This window comes from Clupea harengus, chromosome 16, assembly GCF_900700415.2.
Source record: "Clupea harengus chromosome 16, Ch_v2.0.2, whole genome shotgun sequence".
NCBI lineage: Eukaryota > Metazoa > Chordata > Actinopteri > Clupeiformes > Clupeidae > Clupea > Clupea harengus.
In genome coordinates this window covers 19,197,168-19,222,523 of record NC_045167.1, presented here as the reverse complement: position 1 = coordinate 19,222,523, position 25,356 = coordinate 19,197,168, and the positions used below count along the sequence as shown (strand labels likewise).

The 25,356-nt window shown below is 43.6% G+C and overlaps 2 protein-coding genes across 6 annotated transcripts in view; both read left to right on the top strand.

Moving 5' to 3' along the window:
* The window catches only part of LOC105912432 (RAB3A interacting protein (rabin3)), a 31,534-nt gene extending 25,791 nt beyond the window's left edge, over positions 1–5,743 (top strand). For 2 of the 3 annotated variants that reach the window (XM_031582697.1, XM_031582695.1), the window contains 5 exons: positions 306–418; positions 2,529–2,552; positions 3,175–3,274; positions 3,857–3,926; positions 4,864–5,743. In XM_031582697.1, coding sequence (XP_031438557.1) covers positions 306–418; positions 2,529–2,552; positions 3,175–3,274; positions 3,857–3,926; positions 4,864–4,946 — 390 coding nt within the window. In that variant the 3' untranslated portion in view covers positions 4,947–5,743. The remainder of the gene's footprint in view (positions 1–305; positions 419–2,528; positions 2,553–3,174; positions 3,275–3,856; positions 3,927–4,863) is intronic. The other variant, XM_031582696.2, reaches the window with a different exon arrangement.
* A 924-nt stretch (positions 5,744–6,667) lies between these two features.
* Positions 6,668–22,106, top strand: LOC105912375 (myelin regulatory factor like). Of its 3 annotated transcripts, none has more exons than XM_031582757.2 (26): positions 6,668–6,927; positions 7,785–7,870; positions 9,946–10,018; positions 10,801–10,862; positions 11,144–11,606; positions 12,134–12,237; positions 12,696–12,846; positions 13,033–13,228; positions 13,317–13,393; positions 13,542–13,652; positions 13,763–13,853; positions 14,087–14,287; positions 14,509–14,617; positions 14,922–15,031; positions 15,369–15,520; positions 16,398–16,464; positions 16,562–16,647; positions 16,994–17,056; positions 17,323–17,363; positions 17,605–17,778; positions 17,867–17,920; positions 18,140–18,224; positions 18,844–18,918; positions 19,931–20,036; positions 20,545–20,619; positions 20,959–22,106. In XM_031582757.2, the coding sequence occupies exons 2-26, from the start codon at positions 7,825–7,827 to the stop codon at positions 21,043–21,045; spliced, it is 2,859 nt and encodes a 952-aa protein (XP_031438617.1). In that variant the 5' UTR covers positions 6,668–6,927; positions 7,785–7,824; the 3' UTR covers positions 21,046–22,106. The 3 variants fall into 3 exon arrangements, with proteins under 3 accessions (XP_031438617.1, XP_031438618.1, XP_031438616.1); XM_031582758.2 differs by having other exon boundaries at positions 16,559–16,647; positions 17,605–17,766; XM_031582756.2 differs by having other exon boundaries at positions 16,559–16,647.
* Positions 22,107–25,356: the final 3,250 nt, after the last annotated feature.

Genomic DNA, 25,356 nt, shown 5'->3' with positions numbered 1-25,356 from the left:
TGTGTTGTGTTTGTTGTCTCACTGATCAGAGAGAAATGTTTCAGTCGTACAGTATATTTCTGTCAGTATATTGAGTATTTATTTTGCCATCTGTCTAAAGATATCTTCTCTGCTTGGTGAAACATCACAAGTGAGCGTAATTAGTGCAACGGTGCGTATGGGTCAGATGTGTAGCAGATGTGCATTTGTATAAATGTATTACACATTTTTGTGTGCGTGTGTATTTGTCTGCTCGGGCGTGTTTGTGTGCTTACGTGTGTGTGTGTGTGTGTGTGTGTGTGTGTGTGCGTGTGTGTGTGTTCTAGCTGGGATCGTCTATCCTGGAGGCAGTGGAGAAGAACACTCTGAGCGTGGAGCCCGTGGGCTTCCAGCCGCTGCCCGTAGTCAAAGCCTCTGCTGTGGAGTGTGGAGGACCAAAGTGAGTGTCACACACACACACACACACACACACACACACACGCATGCACACACACGCACACACACGCATGCACACACACAGACTAGCATAAATATTTGGAACTTGAGTAGACTAACATGGATGTTTGCCATAACTAGTGTACCTGTCTGTGGTTGCACACTTAATTCATCTGACAGATGGGCCTGGCACACAGTGATCTGTTTGTGAGTGGACAGAGACTGGAAGGACAGGGGGGGATCTGAAGTATACTTCCGTACTTAGCCAAACTATGTTATTTCAGGTGCATACTTTATTATTCAGTATGATTACACTTGATGATGGACTCACATGCCACAATCAATACAACAGCATCGCCACCTTCAGATCTTTATGATGCATCCGTGTATTTTAACACCCTCAACACACACAAACACATACACACACACACACACACACACATACACACACACACACACACACACACACACACACACACACACACACATTCAGGTAAACACAGGTGTTCTGGTGTGATAAAAAGACAAACACTGAAGGGAAGTGAAGGAATAGTACACACCCTCTCTCAAACACACACACAAGGACAGGGACATCAGTTGTAGTTTGATCAAACTGACATGTCTGCAAATATACACTACCTGTATGCTATTGTGTGAACGCTGGTGAAATGAAAAGACTGTCCATGTTACATAGCCCAATGTCAGTAAAAGGTCTCACAGCAAACAGAGAGGGGAAAAAAACATGTTTGTCACCAGTAGATGATAATCAAGATGTTCCAAGTTAGCATTCATGCCACAGGGTGTGTTTAGTTCACACTGATATGCTAGATTGATAAAAATAGAAAGACAAAACTATTCTAAGATGTTATACAATCAAGACATCTTACTGCATTGTCATTTCAAAGGGTCAGGCAAAAAAAAACAGTTATTTCTGTTCTGTGACCTGCTTAAAACAGATGATGATAATGGAAAAGGTTTGGTTTGAAAAGTGTGTTTCTCAGTGTCTCAACTCAACAGTACTGCGTCTCATGCCTGAATGTCAATGTGCCTGGGAAGCGAGAGCAAGACAACACGCGCGCGCGCGCACACACACACACACACACACACACACACACACACACACACACACACACACACACACACACACACACACACACACACACACACACACACACACACACACACACACACACACACATTAAACACAACCTTAGGGTTACTCCAATCTACATTTATTCCCTTGCTAGTCATGTATCTTCTTCACTCTTTCATCATAATTTATTCCTTCTCCTTTATATTAGAAGCTCAATCTCAATCAATCATTCCTTGTTCCCCTCTGGTCAAATATAGTCGTGTGTGTGTGTGTGTGTGTGTGTGTGTGTGTGTGTGTGTGTGTGTGTGTGTGTGTGTGTGTGTGTGTGTGTGTGTGTGTGTGTGTGTGTGTGTGTGTGTGTGTGTGTGTTCGTGTGCGCGCCTGCTCTATTAGAGCTGGGTGGAATAGTAATCAGCTGGAACAGCAGAGCTGCAGAAAAGAGAGACTTACAACCCAGTTGTAACCTGAGTCTCTCAGTTCCAATTTCCATAGATGCTCCACTAGTCATTCGGCAGCCAATCACAACCCACCCACTGCCAAACGACTTCCCCTTCTCCACACCTGACCTGGGTTAGGAGTCTGTTGTACAATGAAAGGAATGTTTTGGTTGGATCAGTGCTGCTTAAGCCGAGATATTCTACCCAGAATCATTCATCTCCAGTTTGGTCAGTGAATCCTTGCAAACTTAATCCTAATCCTTAACCGAAAGACCACTGACGTAGCCTGCTGAACTTTGACCTGTTGGTTGACTTCAGTTTCCTATCACCCAGGCCAGCCTGTGCTCTCTCTCTCTCCTTCTCTCTCTCCTCTCTCACTCCGTCACTCTCTATCCACACCACCTCACCGCGGCCACGCTTCTCTCCTGGCTTCACTGTGATCTGCTGTCTGTTTGGGCCTCCTTCCTTTTGTCATCAGTTTTCTCTCCATCTGTTTTTGTTTTGTCGGTCCTTTGTTTTTGTTCCTCGTCCTCCCTCCTGTCCTCCTTTCTGTTCCTCACGCTCGGGTTTGGGCTGCCCCCTAGTGGCTGGAGGTCTGAAATAGTCACGTAAGTGAATGAAAGTTCTCTCTCTCTCTCTCTCTCTCTCTCTCCTTCTCTCTCTCTCACTCTCTCTCTCCTTCTTTCTCTCTCTCTCTCTGATTTATTGCATCTTTTCACACACATGCTTGCCACCATTGCCTCATGCACTTTGCACATCATACCACTTGTTTTCTTCCTTTCTTTCTTTCTTTTTTAGTTCTCTGTAGATCTTTCATTCTGTCTTTCTCTCTCTCCCTCACTCTCAGTCTCAGCCTTTCTCTGGCTCTCTCAAAGCTCTCTAACTAAAAAAAGTGAAGGCTGATCACCAGACTGATAACACTTTGAACATAATAGATTTGATGCCCTGTAGGCTCCATGAAAATCAGTGCAATACTGAGCAATACCTTATTTTTTTAATGACCAAGGCTCCATTTCCCCAAACCATCGCTGTTCTACGATCACTGTGACTAAAGGCCGAAAAAAGTGTGAGAGAGAGAGAGAGAGAGAGAGAGATCGTCTGTCTCTCAGTTAATGATGATCGTCCCACAACAATGCTTTGGGGAAACACGGCTCGGTAATCAGTCCCATAGCTGTGAACACTATTATCGCCTTGTCTCATACATCTCCCCTTCTCCTGTTCCTCCTGCAGAAAATGTGCCCTCAGTGGCCAGACCAAAACCTGCAAGCACAGAATCAAGTTCGGCGACTCCAGCAACTACTACTACGTGTCTCCATTCTGCCGCTACCGGGTGAGCATCTGCCCCTGGGGTGGGGTGGGGTGGGGGGCAGTCTGTCTCAGAGCTGAGAGAGTAGTTAGAGGGGTAGAGGGGTAGAAAAGAAGGCCTTATTAGTTCTCAGCAATAAAACCCCTATTTTTTTTTGTACCCTGTTAAAAAATGTTGGAGAACAAAGAAGAATTACTATGGTAATCACCTGGGAATCAGAAATAACGTCAGTGCTATATCTTGAATTGTTTAATGTTAGGAGAAAAAGACACATTTAATTTGCTGTGTGTTGATTTAACAAGCAACACCACAGTACAGCACTAATGCACCAGAAGATAAGGAAGCTGATTGGGCTACGTTTGATCTCAGTACCCATTCATAGCTTAACGTTTTTCATCTGAGTATAAATACTATGCAAACAGAGCTTAAAGCAGCAGGCTTCATTCAACCGAGTGTGTTGACATCCTGTTGGAGTAAAACCCTGAAGGGACGGTCAACCGGCAACAGACCCACTGCTACTTTCCCTAGCACTTCAAGTTGGTTGAGGTTACTGTTTGTTGATGGGAGGGTGGTGGTGATGATGCTCTTCTTCCCCTGTCCTGCCAGATCACCTCCGTCTGCAACTTCTTCACGTATATCCGCTACATCCAGCAGGGCCTGGTCAAGCAGCAAGATGGTGAGCTCTCTGACACACACACACACACACACACACACACACACACACACACACACACACGAGCACAGACTTACAGGAACACACAGCCAGGTGTACTTGAGACTTTCCATCTCCGTGTCAGTGGTAAGTTCCACAGGCATCCATCTGTGTGTGCTCTCGTCAGTGAAAAGAACTCTGATGCACTATTTGAAGCTGACACACCATACTCTCCGTGGTGTGTGTGTGTGTGGGGGGGGGGGGGGGGGGGAGAGAGAGAGAGAGAGAGAGACAGACATAGCGAGATAGCCAGCAAGAGAGAGGCGATTCTCTCCAGAGGGACAGCTCAAGAATAAGTGTGTTTGTGTATGGGATGGACAGGAAAGCTCCCTAGAGGGACAGCTAAGAAATATGTGTGTGTGTGACAATAATGCTTCCCAGAGGGACAGCTAAGAAATGAGTGTGTGTGTGACAATAATGCTTCCCAGAGGGACAGCTAAGAAATGAGTGTGTGTGTGACAATAATGCTTCCCAGAGGGACAGCTAAGAAATGAGTGTGTGTGTGACGGTAATGCTTCCCAGAGGGACAGTTCAAGACTTCTGATTTAAGCAGAATTCAGAAAGCCATTCCCATTAGCGTTACATTTCAGCCAATGAGTGCGCTTGATTTGGATGCCTCAAGGTCACTGCTCTGCTAATTGGAGGATAGACAGGAAGTGGAGCGATCTGTGTTTTCTTTTCTCGTTTTTTTCTCTCTCCCATCACTGCATATGGGTGAAGTGAACCTCAACTGAGGCAGTATTAAGTCAGTGTGAAACCTCCCTTAGTAATATTTTGAAGGTAGGGAGATTAGCTGGACTTGTACATAATGTATGAAGACTCCACTCATAATGATTAGCTGGACTTGTATATAATGTATAATGTTGTCGTTACTTCCTGTGTTCCCATCCCTCACTCACAGCTGAGCAGATGTTTTGGGAGGTCATGCAGCTACGCAAGGAGATGTCATATGCCAAGCTGGGCTACTACAAGGACGACCTCTGAGCTGGAAAACCACCAATCGACCGCCCCCATCCGGTGATGGACAGCAGCACTCTCCAATCGTCTTGCAAGAAGGCCTCAGAGGGACCAGCCACCCTGCCCTCGTGTCTCCCTTGCTTCCCAGTTCTCTGTCTGCCTCACCCATCCCAAGGACACACACCCCTAGCATCCGAGTGTGTGTGTGTGTGTGTGTGTGTGTGAGCGTCTGCAGTGTGTCCTCTCACCCATCCGACCATCAGTTGAGACATCCCAACAGAGGACTAAATGCTGAATATGCTGCTGAATTGAGTCGTATTCCATTAAGTGTAATAATTTGCTGAATGCTATGAAGGAACCTTTGTTTGTTTTGTTTTTGTTTCATTTATTTATCTTTTTTTTTTGTTGAGGAAAAGAACATGAACAGAAGTTTTTGCTGTTTTATATATGCATTCATTCTTTGCCCTCTCTTTTACGAAGCCTGTACAATCTTTTGAACGTGAAGTTTTAGGCATTGTCAGATAAATACATCCATCTACCTGGAGTCTATTTTTCCCAAAGTTCTGATCCCTCCCTTACAATAGCTAGCTGTGTGACATGTGTTGTTGTTATGTGTGTGTGTGTGTGTGTGTTTAGATGTGGTGTGTGTGTGTGTGTGTGCGCTTGTGTGTGTGTGTGTGTGTGTGTGTGTGTTTACAGTATCTCAAGTTTTCCCTTTCTGTCCTCTGCTCCACACTCCTGGTTTCATCAAGCTTTTCTCACTTTATTTTAGTGCCTTTCTGGAACACTCTGAACAATAAAAAGAAAATTGTATACCTCTGGAATCTGGCTTCGCCTCTGGTTTGTGCCTTTAGAAGAAAATGTAGACTTTTATAAGATCAACTGTTTGCATTCTTTCAGGCTGTCGTAGACCCAACATGACCTTTAGAAAAAAAAGGATCAATACTGCCTTGTAGTCATCAGTTGCAAGGAATTGTGTGTGTGTGTTTGTGTGTGTGGCGGGGGGGTGTAGTCATCAAACTAGGATGGCAATCATGTGAGATAGTAAGGAGTGCCTTCGCATCTCTGCTGACTCATCTCTGCTCAGGTCCTCTCTACCAGCCTGTCTGTCTGCTCGTAAAGAGACGTCTGGCAGCAGTGCACTCTGCCCCATACATTAGCTACCATGCTGGGGGACTCAAGTCCTCCACCTACCAGCACGTTACACCTGCACCCTTACAGATACACACACACACACACACACACACACAACCACAGGGTTACCCGTCTAACAGTGTTCTTTCTATGTAAGTCCTAATGTCAAAGCTGTTTCTAAAAGCTTGTATTGAACTGGATGGTTCACTGAGTGGTGCAACAGAATAACTCGTCTAGAGACGGCTTGCTTTCATTCTCGGCCCTGTCACTGAGACCAGACAAGGCACTTTACGGCCGCGCTGTTTCGTGGGCCACAGGAAGAAACGAGGGCCCGTATATCAGGGACGACAGTGTGCTGTTTGCAAATGTCTGAGTGGAGATAAGAGGCCTCTCAGCCTAGCTCTTCCCTCGGCGGTAATGTTCCCGGAGTGTGTGTTCACCTTGTAAAGAATGCTTCCTTTATGGCCCCAATGCAAGGCCACCTGACACACACACACACACACACACACACGCACTCACACATGCTTGCGTGCATGCACACACACTCACACACACATAGACAGGCGTACGCATGCGCAGGATCAGCGATGAGGATGTGTGTTACCTATGTGATCAGAGGGCAAAGTGCATCCAAAGACAAAGACCTCACATACGCCATTTGCGGGAATCGGAAAAGGTTTGGAATTATCCCCGAAGATTTTTGATTTCCGTGAGGATACTGCTTGGATGACCCATGGATAAGAGTATGGGCACACACTAAAGGGGACTGTGTGTATTTGTCATCATTCCTGATACAAATGGATTGTACTTGAGATTTTTTGTATGTGCCAAGGCAACAACTAACAGACCCTGGGAACTCCATCTTGGTTTGAAGGTAAGGGCAAGTTAACCCCAACAATGTGATGAGAAGGGATAGCCATTGTTTTTATCCATTCAGTCAACGGCATGTTGTTTAATTCATTTAATCTATTTTATAGTTTATTCTGACATTTGTGATATCTGAAAATGTGGTTATCATCAAATGAAGCTATCAACACATTGATCAGTCAAATACAGAAATCTGTCAGACACATGCATAAATTGTCTCAACAACTTTTTGTCTGACACTGGAGGATCTAACGAACTATGGTTTGTTTTTTGAACAGTTAAGATAATATGCACATGTCACTTAAGTACAAGGGCCCCATAGTTATCCATAAAAAATGGCTGCTACTTTTATGGTGAAAAATAGACAAATATTGTCCACACAGTGGGAAGTTTTACAACCCATAGACAAAACTGAGATTTGGGTTTAGTTCCTTTAACAACACGTTTGGGAAAATCACAGAAAACAATATGGCTAAGCAAAAAGTGTCACCGTAGCACACAGCCTAGTCCCCGTCTGACGCCATCCTCTCCTGGGAAGTGGGGAAGGTTTCAACACCATGAGCTCTGGCAAAATGTTGTGAAATAGGTCTTATGACATAACTGGTCCAAATAAGTTAGCAAATTAATTACATCCATACCTGTCTTAACTATCTTTCACCGTAAACTGACATTTTCACAGTAAATCACACAAAATGTGTTTTTCATTTTACATGGACATTGATCAGAATTGGCCTACCAACATAAGGGCCAACATAAAGCCTGAATCAAAGTTAAACATGGGCAACTTTAAGACTACATAAATGCTAGCCAAGCACTTCTGAACACTTACGATTACCATGTGACTGATATGGTTGTTAATAACAGGTGATTAGGAAGTGAAGTCTTCCAGGCCAGAGGAGGTCCAATGGACGTCCTGGGAGAAAATGAGGCCCTTCAACAGTTTTTTTATGGTAAGAAAGCACTAAGTCCTCCCATACCTGGTCTATTCATTCTTTGGTTATACTGTACTTATACTTGAAAAACTATGAGAGACGTTTAAATTGGTGTTTTAGAAGTTTAGCATGAAAAAGAAATTCAATTCAAAACGTAAAATATGATATTGTGTTTCTTTTCTATCAAATACTCTTTGTTAACACAGGAGTAATTCCTGTCCTAGAGAAGAAACTTGTCTCAATAGGTCAAGAGTTCAAATGGGGAAACCTGAGTGAAGTTCAAGTATTATAGCACTAGCTGAAGCTACATTAACTCATTAATATCAGGTGCTACTCATAACACTGGTCATCACCAGCTGAATGTACTCAGCTCTCACCCCTAAAACTTCCTCCATCTGCTAGGCTAGCGCAGCTTTGGCAAACAAATCCACTGTAATGGGACTTACGCCGTTTGCCCACGCCTTAATAATCAACTATGTCCGGAAGCAACAAAACTGTTAGTCATATGGTGAATAGCAGGATGGTACACCTAATGGCCGGTCTGGTGCCACAACTGAGTAGCTATTTCCCTGTTTATATTTATTTATCCCTGTTTATCGATGTACTCATATAGCCTATGCATATCTGTTTTGGGAAGATAGTTATCAACTGCTGTAAAGATGGTTTTATGGCTATATTTTATCTTCTCATGATAGTATTTTTGGTTGAAGGGATCAGTTTTATGAGAAAACCTTACATTAAAACATGATAGCCTGATAACCTTTTTATGGAATGTCTAGAATCCCTTTTTGGATCTAAAAATGTACCCATGCTAAATGTGTTGTATTTGCGGAACTATTTTGCTATCAATGAAACAAACAAGCTATTTATGTCATTCATACGCAGTATGACATTCAGTCCTACAGTTGATATTCTGTCCTTTGATAGCTTGTTCATGCACCATTGCTTAAATTGGTTTGATAAAATCTTGCCTAAACTCTGGAAACAAGTAAGCATTTGTGGAGTTCCTTTCATGTTTATGACAAGACACCACTACCTATGACCATTTCCAGGAAGTGGATTGTGCTTTTTTTATGCTGTGACTAGAGTAAGTGTGAGAGGAATGCCCTGCCATAACTTGTGCTCTGGCTGAGAATGCTTTGTCCAATCCAAGGTCACAGGGCCATAATCATGTTACAAGGCAATTAGGACCTCAAGGTTTAAAGACCCCAAGGACTAGAACAGCGTGTAAAATGAACATTAAGATTTTATGTGACATTTTACCAGTGATTAAAGCTGTTGTAAAAATATTTAGGAATGTTAAAAACCTAAAATATCGTGAAAAAATGAATGTACTGAGAAGGATAAAATAGGTCTGATATTGACAAATCAGGAAGCCTCCAAGAAGTTGGGGACCCTGCCTCTCAACACCTACAGTGGCCAAGTCATGTGGAAGTTAGCACGGCTCACGTTTCATTTAATATTAATTCTAACATTAGAATTTTATAGACCCACGGGGCACAACTTTATCAGGATTGATACAGATTTAACTGAAATTAAGGTTCAGCGCACGCTTCATTGCCGACCCAGTAGATTAGATCGCTGGTCCGCTTTGCTATTTTTGGGGAGCTACGCTTTTTCCCACTTACATGAGCAGCTCATCTTTGGACCTGCTGTTGTTAAATGAAAGCTCTCCCAGCTTCCGCAATAAATTAGAACTTCAGTCTACCAGTACACACAGCAACTTCTGGAGGACCCTGACCTTACAGAATCAGCCACAGTGCCAAAGGCTGCATGCATAACAGGAGTTGTGCAAACCTGCATTGAAATGCATTAAAGATGGCCTCTAGACTGGCTTTAAATGGAACAGACGGTCGAGAGGTTTCACTAAATGTGTTATAGGTCCGTCTTAAAGTGTGAAGGTGAATGATGTGTTTGATGAATTTTCTGACTTAGTGTGCGTGTGTGTGTGTGTGTGTGTGTGTGTGTGTGTGTGTGTGTGTGTGTGTGTGTGTGTGGGTGTGTGTGTTTGTGTGGGTGTGTGTGTGTGTGTGTGTGTGTGTGTGTGTGTGTGTGTGTGTACGTGCCTGGGCATGTGTGTGTTATTGACACAGGGCAGGATGTCAGTGAGGTGGTGGACACCAGCTTGCTGGAGCAGTATCTCAGCAATGACTATCACCACAGCATGTAAGTGTATAAACATAATCTGCAGCACTTACACGTGCACTCTTACGTATAGCCTATACGTGACCTCCCCTTCCATACACACACACACACACACACACTCACATATAGATTTTAAGTTCTTCTAAAGTAACTTGTAAGATGTTCAACTGCAGTACCCATAGGTTCCACTAATCTTGTGGGTACACTACAAATAGTCTTTTTGTAGACATTAAGTTTGATTTGCATATTACCACTGTTTGAAAGATTCTTTATTCTGAAAGTGCATCCATATGGTATTAAATAAGTTAGCAAATAACATATGTATGAACTTATACAGTGATACAATGAAAATATATACATAAAATTGTTACCATTTTTGATAGCACTTCTGCTGACCAGTGGCATGTTACCTTGACACCATGGAACTGCATCCTATGTCACAGATTTAAAACCTTAATGTTATTAAACAGCTATTTATTACATCTAATAAAATCTTGATAAATAAATGCTGCTTGTCTCAGATGTTATGGTGATTACACAAGGAGCTGCCAGGGGATTTAGAGAGTTTATGGCACTGCAGTGACCTAGTTTTAAATGTGTAAAGTGTCAAATACTGAGAGTTACAAAGATACAGAGTGAATATAGTTAGATATACAGAGTGAATGTAGTTAGATATACAGAGTTGTCAACAGCATCCTAAAGGGGGCCAAAAGCTCTCTGTCAGTTCTGGAGTGAGAAACAGGAGATAGGGCGATCCACTGAACCGGTTGATGAGATAACATTTCCCTTACATAATTTCCCAGCATGCTCCCTGAGTCACCCCCGGACTCCGGATCAGAACCCTGCTCTCCTCCTCAGATGACCGGTGAGACAGATAAAAGATCATTTGTTTAATTTGTTATAATTATTGGGTGTCCCGAATGTTTCAGACCTACATCACGAATGGGTCACTGGTGATATGATCCCTTTCAGCCACCTGTAGCCATATGCATCTGTAATAGTGATGACAGTTTAACACGTTGATAATTTGAGACTTCTGTCTGTCTTTGTTATAGTTATTGTGATAATATGGACAGCAAGGGACAAGACTGACTCAGAAAGACATTGCTGGACAGTGGGTTCATTTTCTTCCTTTCTTATCCTCAGATGTGCATGCGGTGACAAGCAGCTGGTCGCCAGAGCAACTGCGTGAGAAGGCCCTGCACCTTGCGACAGCCAGGTCCGCTGCCGTCTCCTGCAGACTCACAGAGCAGCCCCTACAGGTCCCCTACAGCGCGCCGCCGCCGCCCCGGTGCCACCCGGTCCACCCCCAGCTCCACCCTCACCTCAGTAACGTCCAAGTCAGCGCACACCCTGCCACACGTGCCCACGAACCGCCCATCCACCCGCAGTACTTGAGCCCAGCGGACAGCTACATCCAGGCCCAGACCTCGCCCTTAGCTCCTGGACGCGAGGCCCTTCAGCAGCCCCAGTGTTTGGGCCCACAGGGGGTCTACCCCAGGACTAATGCACCCTCCGCTCCTTCAACCTCCCCTTGTCTTGTTCAGAGTCCAGCGGGACCCGAGCCAGACTACCAGTTCCTCCAGCACACGTCTGGCCATCAACCAGGGTGAGAGGACGAGCTTGGGTCATCAATGCCATAGGACAGGCTTATCTGACATAGGAGAACTTGCTTATCTGACATAGGAAAACTGGAGTTGTTAATGTGTGTTTTTTTCAGACAAGACCAGAGTATTATATAAAAACTACACACAGGTCAAGGACAAGTGGGTGCTAAAAGTTGTAATTATTCTGTTGTCCTGTATCATATTCCAACACAAGATAGTATTGCATGCACAAGCAGCAAGATTCTTCCCAGTGGAAAACATTCACCCTGTGCCCTATTTTTTCATTTCAGTTGATAACACAATATTTGACAAGACTTTCACATTCTGAACCTAAGTATGAAGTTAAAGACATACTGTAAAATGTCAGTCCTGAACATTTCATGGACCTTCTCATATTTGATAATATAATGTAGACAATGTGATGTAACCCCTATGACATGGCACTGAAGTGAATCACTGCTCAGTGTAAGTTCCACAAACGTGTCCTTTCAAAACCACTGCAGTCTGACCCAGTGTCTGTCCCTGTTAGGCCTGCCCTGACTGACAGTAAGAAGAGGCGACGCTCGGAGTCCTTTGAAGCCGCTGCAGACAATGGTCTCTGGGGCGTCTCAGTCTGGACCAAGGCTCCTTACAGTGAGTTTTCGGCTTCTGGCTTTTTATGTCACCAGTGAGATAAATGTCCTGCGAAGCGTATATTTGCACACAAATGTCACTTGAGTATGGGAGCGTTTATGATATGTCAGTGCTTATGACTCAGAAGGAGAGAGTAATTTTGTTAGGATGACACCTATCTGAAATACACACAAAGCCTGAACTCTCAAGAAGCATGACTGAGACTAGCACAGGAAATTAGCACAATGGCTAGCTCAAATTATACAAGGTGCTAACATCAACAAGATGTACGTATGTATGCATTCAATATCTGTGGAGCACACATATACTGATGAAAAAAAATGCCTATCTGCACTGTACTGTAAGTTAGCTTTGAATAAAAGCGTCTGCTAAATATATATGTACATGTGGAATAATTGTTAAACAAATGTTAACGTTTGAATCTTTCTATGTTAATGGTTTGATTCACTGTGTTATAGTGGGCGCAGACGGGGGTGGCTGTGAGATGTCCACGTATGACAGCGATACGGCCGGTGGCGGCTCTGTGCAAGGGGCATACCCACTGCTGGCCTGGGACCAGCATCAGGCTGACCAGTGGCGCACCCTTTACAATGACAGATATGAGAACCTGTGAGTGCCCAGAGAAAACACAGCATGCTGGCACTATTTTACTCACCGAAAGTAATGACCTATACGTCATTGCCATGAAATGGATTCTGTATATCCATTTAATGAGTAAAAGAGCAATGAGCATAGTAATAGCAATTTTAATTAAATGAGCTGTGGAGAAATGTCCTTGTTTGTACTTTCTTCCAGCCCACCACCTGGTTATCATGTGGACACAGACAAAGGCTTCAACTACTCCTCAGCCGACGAAGCCTTTGTATGCCAGAAGAAGAACCACTTCCAGGTCACAGTTCATGTCAGGATGGAGGGTGACCCCAAGTTTGTCAAAACCCCCAAAGGCCCAGCACCTATCGACAGCTTCTACGTGAATGTGTTTGGGATGAAGGTACGTACAGTGAAATCTAAACCTAAATCTAAAGTAGCAAGCAGCAAGCATCTTGATGTTAATTCTTTTTTTTATTCTTTGTCTAAAGTTGGAGGCTCACAGTAATCTCATCACCATTGAGCAGTCACAGTCAGATCGTAGCAAAAAGCCGTTCTTACCTGTCAAGTAAGTCGCACTCCCCATTAGTGCTTTTTTTGTCTCTTTTTGTCTCGCTTTGTACTGGGAGCCGTGAGCTTGATTAAGCCATTTGAGAGACAAAGCTGTGTTTGAGTGTGTGTTTTGTGCGTTTGATTGACACACACTCTATCTGCAGTGTAAATCTGCCGGGAGATAAGATCACCAAGGTAACTCTGGGGAGACTGCACTTCAGTGAGACCACAACGAACAACATGAGGAAAAAGGGCAAACCGAACCCTGATCAGAGGCAAGTGCTACCAAGATCCTTTTTCTTTTTTTTTAGTTCTAAAATGTGGTCAAATGAAGTAACTCAGTTTTGTACACCTTGGAAAGTGACTGTTTGTTGGACTCTGGTAGGTATTTCCTGATGGTGGTGGGACTGTATGCATCGGTGAAGGGGGAAAGCCATCTGGTGGTGGCTCACATGTCTGAGAGAATCATAGTCAGGGTGAGTCTCTTCTTCTATGAAATCCTGTAAATAAAGTGTGTAATCTGCAAATTGCTTAGAAGGACTAACTATGTATGCTTTTGCTGAAAGTACTATATATAAAATTCTGAAAATGAGTCAGGGAATTGAAGAAAAAGGTCTATTCAATTAAGGTTTTTCATTGGCGATATGCACAGCAAGGCTAGAAAAAGTGATGAGTCATTTGAGTCCTTACATGTTTTCTGCTCCTAAAGGCTTCAAACCCTGGCCAGTTTGAGAATGACAGTGAGGTCCACTGGCAGCGGGGCCAGACGCCGGACTCAGTGGTGTGCCAGGGGAGGGTGGGCATCAACACGGAGACACCCGACGAAGCCCTGGTGGTCTGTGGCAATGCCAAGATCATGGGATCGGTCATGCATCCCTCTGACAGACGTGCCAAGCAAAACATACAAGAGGTAAGCCCCAGGAAACAGCACCGGTCAGGCATTCAGATCACTTAATTAGCATTTGGATTAAGTGGGTTGAGGATTCCACTGTGGCAGTGAAACTATAAGGTTAAGATAGAGATATTTCTCCTGAAACTGCCCTAATGTTCTGAGAAGGAGATGAATCAATGTGCCCTGATGAGAAAACTCACCAAAAGCGGTACCTTGCCAACCTGTCATTTTACACACAGGTGAACTCAATAGAGCACCTGAAGAGGATATCACAGATGAGGATCGTGGAGTATGATTACAAGCCGGAGTTTGCCGAAAAGATGGGGATCAAGCATGTCCACGAAACAGGTACCGACTCCCCCAGGCATGTGGGGGAGGGAGTTGACTTTTCTTTCTTTTTTTTTTTTAAGATTTGTTTTTGGGCTTTTTGCCTTTAATGAGATAGGACAGGAAATGAGATGGAGAGAAGAGGTGGGGAGTGGGATGGGGAAATGACAGCGGGTCGGATCCAAACACGTGTCCCTGTGGGCGTTCAAGCCCGTATATGGTCGGGGCTACTGCTTGCGCCACAGTGCCCCCCGGAGTTGACTTGTTTTAATGTTAGGCACTGATAAGGTAATGAGACTGCCCTGATGGATGCCTGTATTTCTAGGGGTCATTGCTCAGGAGGTGCAGGAGGTTCTACCAAATGCAGTCAAGGAGGTGGGAGACATCACCTGCACAGATGGAAAGGAGATCAAGAACTTCCTCATGGTGGACAAAGTAAATGGACAACCAACCACAGTGACCAACCACACACAATATCTCAATGCTGTAGACGTTACTGCTAGCATTAATCAAAACATATTCATGTAAAATGGGTCACTTGAATTTCACCATACGTTAAAACATACCATATGTTCTCCCTATGTATATGTGAATTATGTATGTATGTATGTCGGTGAGGTGTATAAGTGTATATGTGTATAAGCTACTGGATGACCTAAATTTCCCTCGGGATTAATAAAGTATCCATCTATCTATCTATCTATCTAAAACACAGTAGATAAAGACAATGAATAAAAGAACTGGATATCATATTTGCTGCCATTGTTCTCAGGAGCAGATTTTCATGGAGAATGTGGGTGCAGTCAAGCAGCTGTGTAAGCTGACAGACGACCTGGAGACACGTATCCAGGAGCTGGAGGTGTGGAATAATCGGCTGACCAAGGTCACAACCTCGGTGCCAACCACTGCAGCCGGCCCCAAAGGGTAGATATAAAGGGCATGAATTGACTAGTATGGGGATGGTGCCATGCTTGCTCTTGCAGTATGTGGTTTTTCTTTTGGTAATCATTGTTGGGAGTCAGCGGCCTCAACAGAGGTCCTTAGCATGAGATTACTTCATGGATGTTGCGTAAAGGTTGCGAAAAGGGAATGTTTTTAGTTTCATTTAGATGCTTTATGAGATTTAATCTCTACAAAGAATTATCATCTGTAACTCGGGGCCAACTGATCTGATTCTGTGTTCTTTACCACTCTCCGTCAGTCCCCCATTTATACTTTACTGACATGTCCTGTGGCGGTCATAACGTGATTTCCACATCTGATGCTCTCTATGATCTGCCTGATAGTGCTCTTATAGATATACTCTTAACTTTAGAGATATCTGGGTCAGACCACAGGTCAAAGGAACCTTAAACACCAGAACATGAAATTATTGAATTAAATGAAATAAAATTAAAATCATCCCCGAGTTATGCATGCTGTATATGTACAGACATGGGTTTAAAGCTTTGTTTAAACGTTTCCGCCTTTTTCTACACTGTAAAGATAACCTGTATTCTCCTTTAGTGTATAATGGAACTCTACAGATTTGTTGCGCAACATTAGTTTTATGGCTAAGGTCAATGTGCTATCAGAGTTGATCAACATACTGTACAGCTTAACTCAAGGTCAACCACCTGGTTGTAAAAAAATTGCTTTCCTTTCCTCACTTTTCTATTTTGTTTGTGATTCAAATGGTGCTTCATTCTGTCAGTCCATTTCATGTCTATCTTCTGCATAGAAACAAACGTGGTGGCGGAGCCAATTTCATGACACAGAAGGGGCTATTGTAGACAATTTTTTTGTTTGTTTCATTCTGCAGGAAAGTGGACAAAATCCACACTGTTCCACCCCCGCCACGGAAACGGTCCCCGCTTGCATCAGTAAAAGTGAGTCTGCGTCACATGACGCCCCGCCTCACTGGCATTTTGACTTCAGCCTTTTGATCGAATCTGTCTGATGTTATCCCCGCCTTCGTTTCAGAAGTACTTCGGCGAGAAGTACAAACACTGCTGTCACCACAGAGCCTTTCAAACCGGCATCCTGACAGTGGTGGCTGTGCTGGCCTTCTGGTGAGTCACCAAGACGACCACTCAGCCAGGACCCACGGGGGGGGGGGGGAATAGCCTGTGCCTGTTTTGAAAAACGCTTTTATGATTCTACCGTATTCACAGTCCACAGCTTCAACTTCAGAGTCTCAGACAGGGCAGTCATCTGATCTGATACGGTCTCAGTGGGGGTGGGAGGTTATGACAGGACCTTTGGCCGTATGACACATCACTATATGTCACAGCAGCTCGTTTATGCTTCTGAGAAGAGCTCAGGTTTTGCTTGGAATTGTTTTTAACGTTTTCTTTCTTTCTTGTCCACCTGAGTGGTCATAAACGTGTGATCTCATTCTTATGTGCTTCTCCACAGTGTCATCTCCATCACTGCTATCTATATGCTCACGTTAAATGAAGACTTTGACTTTGGAAACAAGTATGCCAAGGCTTTTTTCTTTATTGTTAGCCACTATCATGTTAGCCTTGGGCTAAGTTGATATGCCAGGACACAAACCGTCTCAAGATCATATGTTAAATTACAGTATGTAATCTACTGTATGTATTGGTAAATGCATGCATATCATACCAAGGCATCAGGGAAACTATAACTTAAATATAAGTGTAATGCTAACACGTATACAGTTGGAAAGAGTAATATTGACATTTTTTTGTGTGTGTGTGTCTGTGTATTTGACTTGGCAGTGTCTTACCGATAGAGCCAAATACAACTTTCCCAATCACAGGTATGCCAGCTGTGTGTAAACTGACTTTGAATCTTAATCCTGCCTCTACAGCTACCTATAACCAAAAGTAATCCCAAAATAATCCAAACCTTATGTAGTATATTGCATTTTTTTCTATATTGTTTCTCATGTTCAGATTTTTTGTGAGAGGCTTGGTCCAACAACCACATACAACAGTAAAAGTATTTAGTAATTAAGCTACAGAAATATCAGTGCCATTTGTTTGGTCTGTTCTGAGCAGGACCCTCGACAGATCCTTCTCAACCTTGGCCCCCAGAAGTCGTTTTTTGCTTCCTGTTGGAATGTGATCAGGTCTACTGCTGCCCGTCAGATCCAGGGGAAAGCCACACTAGGACCAACTCTGCCATTACTGTAGAACCCTATACAAACTCACAACCATCAGGTCAATTCAATGGTACACACATCCACTCAAGTATGAGAGCATGATGCAAGTGGATGACATCAGAGCGGTTCTTGCTCATGCTGCCTTTTTTCTCTTCCAGATGAAAGACAGGGTGGCAATTATAGACGAACATCGACAAGAAACTCAGCAGAATGTGAGTGTGTGGGTTTGACTATAATGGTGTCTGTGTGAGTTTGTGAGATGTGCTTTAAGTGGAGTGGAGTGATGGGCAGGGGAGGCGAGTTGCGATACATTGCGTTGTGTTGAGTTGAGTTGAGTTGAGTTGAGCTGAATTGAGTTGAGTTGAGTTCACTTGTGACTTCAGGAAGAGTCTGAGGAATGTTAATCCAGCGTTTCTCTCTTTTCTCTCCAGGGACAAATGCAACGATCCAGTCCATCATCGTAATGCCGAGTCAGCAAGTCATTGACCAGCGCTACTGCCTGGAGGGGATGTGTGAGTGAGTATCCATGCAAAATGACTCTATAATCGTTAGTATGGGCCCGCTGAAATATCCACTGAATCTGGCCCTAATGTAATACAGATCTGGATGGATATCAATATTAGGATGCAAGTTTCCGAAGTGACCTAGATACAGTGCTGTGGTAGAATGGATTATGAAGGGAAAAACTCTTCTCAAAATGTCCTAATTTGAAAATTGTAGTAAAGCAACTGTGCAACATTTTGTACGCCTTACAATTATTTGTTGTAGTTGTTACAATTGACCAGGGGGTGGCAGCAGAGGGTGAGAATTTTCAGCGATATCAGGTCACATTTCTGAGGGGCTTGATACGAAATACGAGTTCAAAACAGGCAAAGAGGGAGAGCATAGAAAAGACCAAAGCATGATAGTGAAGGATTCTACGCAGGGATTCCAGCATAGTCACAAAATGCTTTACAAGCACTGATCTGACCTTTTAAATTAAATTAAATTGTATTAATATACCGCCAGAAAAATTAAATTGACATTCAGACTCTGATCAAAACTCAGACCTTTGCTCAAAGCAGCCTCTAATCTCAATCTATCAGGCCGGGTCTAAGCCTTTGTCTCTCTTTTCTCTACTTATCTCTCCTCACAGGCCTGGGAACTACAGCTACGCCATCCCCATCAGCAAGTTTGTCCCTGTCGACATGAACATCACTCTGCAGATGAAGTGAGTGTTGGCCCAGTGGCGCGGCCACTTTGTTTTCCGTCTGAATCATTCAGCAGCCTCAGGTCTCCCAGTGTTCTGGTGACAGAGAGACTGTGAGGGAATGAGATCATGTAGGGGGCTGTGTTTGTGTATGTGCGCTTGTGTGTGTGTGTTTGTGTGTGTGTGTGTGTGGCCTTTGACTTGTATTGACTTAGTAAAACAGTGCTATTAACTCCTGCGGACAGATTTGATATGCATTTGTCTAAACATTTCTATGGGCCTAAGGTTCTTCCTCAGTTTAATTAGCTGTCCCTTGATTCAAGGGAGTCAAGAGATAACAGTCATCTGGTATGACTGTTAATTTAAGTCATCACCTCTCATTGTGAGTCATCATGTAGCCCTGGTGGTATGTTGTCTAAAGATATGACATTTATCACAGAAAAACATCCAGACTTACTTACCAACCTGATGTAAAAGGTTCCTCGCTAGTTTAGTAGTAGTTCTGGAAAATGTGACATGACATCTCTCTCTGATGACTCACAGTAACTCTATCGGGTCCCCTCAAGTCCTGTTCAAACAGGAACGTTCTGGAACATCTTTAGGGTTACTAAATGGAGCCATTGAGATCTCAGAGTACATTTCCACCGATTATTGTAAAATTCCTGTTTGGTGTCTCCGTTATTCTGAAGTATATTTGGCGGCCTGCCATACACAGTTTTGTTCATGACTGATATATGGGAATAAAATCTACCAGTTTGTTTGTGATGGCACCCAAAGAACATCACAAGTAAACCATCACCAAACCACCAAATCGAGAAACTTTTCTGTTCCTTTCGTGATATCTACAGCCTGTGTCTACAGTGTCTCTTCTCATTGTGGAAAATGTTTCTTGAAAAAAGACCAAGAAACTAAATGCAGCAGCCAATAAGATAAAAACAAAAAACAAAAAGCAAAATCAGATCCATAGAAATCTCGCAACCTTAAATGTTCCTCTTGGGAATCTGATTGATGTTAATAAGAAGTCTTCCCTCAGTTCCACAGAGCCCCTGGTAGTACACAAGTGCCACGCCGACGAGACGAACCACTGCGCCTCTGCCATGGCCTCTGGTGATGAGGAGGAGTATCTGAACAGCACTCAGGTACAGGGATTTCTAGATGGATACGAATTTTAGGGTGTAGGTTAAATGTGCCAGTAGGAATCCTCAAATCAGACGTGCCTGTAAGATATCAGGGTGAGTTACAGCAACATTTTATGAGCTTATGTCATCACCTAACTTCTGGCCAGGTGATTGGAAATAAAAATTCCCTTTGAGATTGCCCCAAACACTGAATGAAATAAGCTTCTTTATTGTCATGCATTCCTGACAGAAGTCTTATAAGAGATTATAATTCATTATTATTTAGTATTAACTTCCATTCGATGTTTGACAACATGCTCAACTTTTTATATCCACAGCTGTGGTGTATAATATGGAAAAGAGTTCCAGTTGTTGTTCTCTTACGGCTCTCTACCTAAATACTTGGCCTTGATATTTAGTGAGGTGAATAGTCTTGTACTTTTCAGGCCTGCCTCAATTTATGCATCACGGATGATGAACATACATCTATATATTGCTAATGCTCTCTTATGTTTGTTGCTGTATTCAGGGTTATCTGCACGAGTGGGTGTTACCAGTTGCTCGACTCCATCAAAGTTCCTACCACTTACGTGCTGCTAAAGCTGTAAGTCTAGACTTTTTTTTCTCTCCTAAATACTCAAAATGTGTTGATTTGAGATCTCTGTATCTAGATATGTGCACAGTTGCTATTACTGCAGTTTAACGGGGAGAAGAGAAGCTAAGTTAGCTAAAGCTAAGTTAGGTGAGAAGCTAAGAAAATCTGAAGAAATGTTTGTAATAATTGTTCAGTCAAAACGATATGAGACTGATGCATGTTAAAATCTTTGACCAATCAGGGGTCACATGTCAGTCATGTTTTACATTGTTTGAGGGCATCAACAGTCCAATGTAAGACATGTGTGACACAAATGTTTTATTTCTCCCCTCTTGTTTAATTCCCCAGGGACTAGCAGACTGCAGTACTGACCCCAGCCACATGGGGGCATCGTTCACAGATTACCACCTTCACTTCTATCGGCGCTGTGATTAAGATCCAACTCAACTGCCCCCGCAACCTTTCCCCCTGTCCACTATGTGTATAGAGCTAATGAATGTGTTTGTTTCTTTTTTGCGACTGACATGTCGAAGAAAGTGAGAGAACGAGAGAGAGGGTCTACTGTCTAACATTTTCTACTTAGAGTTCTGATTCACCATGTTGTACAGCAATAAGTCTTTCCTCCAAAGTTATATCAATTTACAGTTCCCCTTCTGTGTATTTATGAATGTAATAGTGCTGTTATGTGTAGCACGCCATTTGAAAATCTATCCACTTGCACTGTTTGAAAATGAGCAATACCGCAATTGATGACTTTGATGATTTGCAGAAAGTGAACCGAATTTAACCTTCTTCGGGGATCATACGGTTAAAACTCAGATGTAGACCAATATCTCATTTACTGTGTGTCCCAGGACAGCCATATTCATTAACTCTGCACTTGACAGAATCCCTGGTACCCATCCAGCATCACTGAGACAGATTACTTTGTACAGCAATTAGGAACTGGACACCTGGGCTGGATTGCTTTTTTATGTAAAACCTTAATTAAAAGGACGAAGATGGTCCTTCATTTAAGGCTGACCTCACTGGCATATCAACCAGAGACCAAGTGCACTTTGAACCACTCCTTATCACTGACAGGTGAAATGAATGAATGACCGAAGGAGTGAACGATCGAATGAATGAATGAAAGAATGAAATATATTATGCCATTTTTTATTCACTGTTTTGAACTTTAGATCTTCTATTAAATATGTATTCACCCGTCACTATTTTGAACTTCTTGTAATGGTTAAGCCCACACTGGCCTGTGATGCCGACTGTTTCACACTAGCTGTGTTCACTGTGCACTGGTAGGTCTTGTGATATCACAGACATTCCAGAGAGTTCTGGCAGCTTTCTCTGTGTGGCAGCCATTCAGTGCTCCCCATTTTAAGCCCACGTGTCCTTGTCACAGAGAGGGAGTAGAAAGGAGCAGGATGGGAAAAAAATGGATTTGGAGCAAAGAGGAGAATGAAGAATAAAGCATGGGCAACAATGAGTGGTAATCCCTACTGACGTCCGTATCATTCCTGCCACATTTCATCTCCCTGAAAAAAAGATCAGTCCTGTGTGTGTGTGTGTGTGTGTGTGTGTGTGTGTGTGTGTGTGTGTGTGTGTGTGTGTGTGTGTGTGTGTGTGTGTGTGTGTGTGTGTGTGTGTGTGTGTGTGTGTGTGTGTGTGTGTGTGTGTGTGTGTGTGTGTGTGCAGCAGGCATGTGTGTATGAGTGTGTGTGTATGTGTGTGTGTGCATGTATGTGTCTAGGGGAGAGGTATTCTCTGGGCTCAACATTAGGTCTTAATCTAGAGGGTTGGGACCCTGTAGCACATGTAGGACAGATGGAGGGTGAGTGTGTGATTGAGAGAGAAGGGGGGGCTCAGAACAAAGCAGTCCCACCCAGGGGGCTCACAGGGCAGCCTCAGGGCAAGCCATCACTCCCAGAGCGCCCACCTGTTTCTCTCTCTCTCACACACCCGTCTCTCTGCCTCTCACACACCCCTCTCTCTGCCTCTCACACACCCATCTCTCTGCCTCTCTCTCTCTGCCTCTCACACACCCCTCTCTCTGCCTCTCTCTCTCTCTCTCTGCCTCTCACACACCCGTCTCTCTGCCTCTCACACACCCGTCTCTCTGTCTCTCACACACCCGTCTCTCTGCCTCTCTCTCTCTCTCTCTGCCTCTCACACACCGTAGAGTCAAGGTATCTGCCCTCCTCCTTCACCAGCCAAGAGAACTGCAACTCACACACAAACACAGGGAGACAGGTGTGCATGTACATACACATGTGTATACACACAATTTCCCTGTTCTGCTCTCTCTCTCTCTCTCTCTCTCTCTCTCTCGTACCCCCCCCCCCCCCCCCCCATCTCTCTCACTCACACACCACAAACACACACCCTGTTCTGGACCTCACAGTTAAATGCCATAGCAACACTGACACCTTTAAAGCACTGAATGGTCTCCGTCAGGTCACAGGTGGTGGCCTTTAAGTGTCTGCCAAGTGTTCCTGAGCTGCCCCTCCATATCAGACAGCTGACATGCATACTGAAAATGGGACCGTGACAGAGAGCATGATGAAGAATGTAGTTCACATGGGTAGCCTAGCCTACATGGAGCACTGTGGCACACTGACCACTTTGAACATCCAGGTGCTGCAGATGTTGACAGTGTGAAAGCCTGCACTATTTGCAGCCATTAATATAAAAGAAACTTTGAAATTATTTGATTGAAAATATCACATTTGGCATTCATTTCTTATAATGTATGTCATGTTATATATAATTCAATATAAAAAGAAATATATAAAAAAATATATTTTAACCTAAATTCAAGGCATACTGTATTTTACATACCTCAAACATGTGTATAAATGTATAGGTCCTTTTTTTAAATAGCTGCAACAAAACTGTACTAGCAGTTTATATGTTTAAAGACTTTATGTGTTTTTGAGTTGAGTGCTTTCAAAACAGACAAACCCAAAAGTACACTGGAACATATGGATGCATAGAGCATTTGTGCATTTTTTTTTCACACGCACACAAAAGATGCTATACAACTGCTATCTGTAAAATCACTGGTGAACATCATTTCACAAGCTCAAAGTGTCACCTATGACTCTTATTCCAAAGTGTTGCAGAGCAACAGTCAGGGTCTGTAAACCTAGCATAAAAGACTAGGGCCATGAATAAAGAGTTTCCATTCAAAGAATTGTACTAATGTTGATATTTTGTCTATTTTGCATCCCATGCCACTCCTATAGCCTCACCTAGATCTCACAACCCGCATACCTCCCAAAGAAACATGTAGGCCACAGCAGACAGGCTTCTCTTTGTTCACTTCACAGCAGCATTGCTCCGGTTACACCTCCACACACACACACACACACACACACACACACACACACACACACACACACACACACACACACACACACACACGTGTGTGTGGAAACATATACACACCTGAGTGCACACGCGCACCCACAGACCACTCATTTTAGGATTAGTTGTCATTTTGTGTGTGTGTGTGTGTGTGTGTGTGTGTGTGTGTGTGTGTGTGTCTGTGGTGTGTGTGTGTGTGAGTGTGTGTGTGTGTGTGTGTATGTGTGTGTGTGTGTGTGGTGTGTGTGTGGTGTGTGTGTGTGTGTGTGTGTGTGTGTGTGTGTGTGTGGTGTGTGTGAGTGTGTGTGTGTGGTGTGTGTGAGTGTGTTTATGTGTGTCTCTGTGGGGGTAGGGTTAGGTGGGTCTAATGGTATGTATATTGGAAACACCTGGATCTTAACTGGACACATTTATTTTCAGATTCTCTCAGACGGGCTTGCAGCCTCTGACACTCTGTGGCCCCTCAGACACCAGACAACAGGGGATTTCCTTTTCCAGGGGGAGCTTGTCTGCCTCTTGAAAATGGGGCAGGGGGGGGGGGGGTAATGGGGCATGTGCTTGTGTGTGTGTGTGTTAGAGAGAGTGAGAGAGAGAGAGAGAGAGAGAGAGAGAGAGCGAGAGAGAGATGTGAGAGAGATGTGAGAGGAGTATCCTGATGTCGACGTTGGAACACACACTTACCACACAGTTCAGTCATTTCATCCACAGGTTGTAAATAATTCTCCTCCTTTGAGTTCTGTCTGAGAATTCAGTCCTCTTGATAGAGACACTCACCTTCATAAAGAGGCTCCTTTCTGAGAGATGGCAGGCTTCAGTCAGTCTGGTTGTAAACCTGCTGGATCTTGGGGGCATTATGTATGCACAACTGAGGGCTTAGTTACTAAGGAGGTCTGAAGTACACTTGCACTGTACAGAGTGGAATGGTATCCACTTGAGACACCTCCGGTCATAGACCTGATGAAATCAACTCAAAGACGAATCATTAATGAATGAGTGAGCAGTTCAATCAGTGAATAAACTTGACAAAATGAACACAGAAATAAACTAATGAATGTGAATGTGAATACTTTAACAAAGGTGAATGCTTTGAATGCAGTTGAATGCTTCTGAAGAAGACCTTGGATAGAGGAGTTCATCAAATGGTTGAGGACTGAAAAGTCACTTTGACGTGACTGTTAACAGATGAGATCTCCGCTGAGGTCAAACATGTTGAGACATGATACACAAACCCCTGGTTCTTATGACTTATTCAAGCGCAAAGCCCGAGCGACACATGGAAAGACTAATTAGGCAGCAGGACCATCTACATACTGACGAGGGGGAAAGAGAGCAGACAGGAGGAAATGCATATGCCTCTCTCTCTCTCTCTCTCTCTCTCTCTCT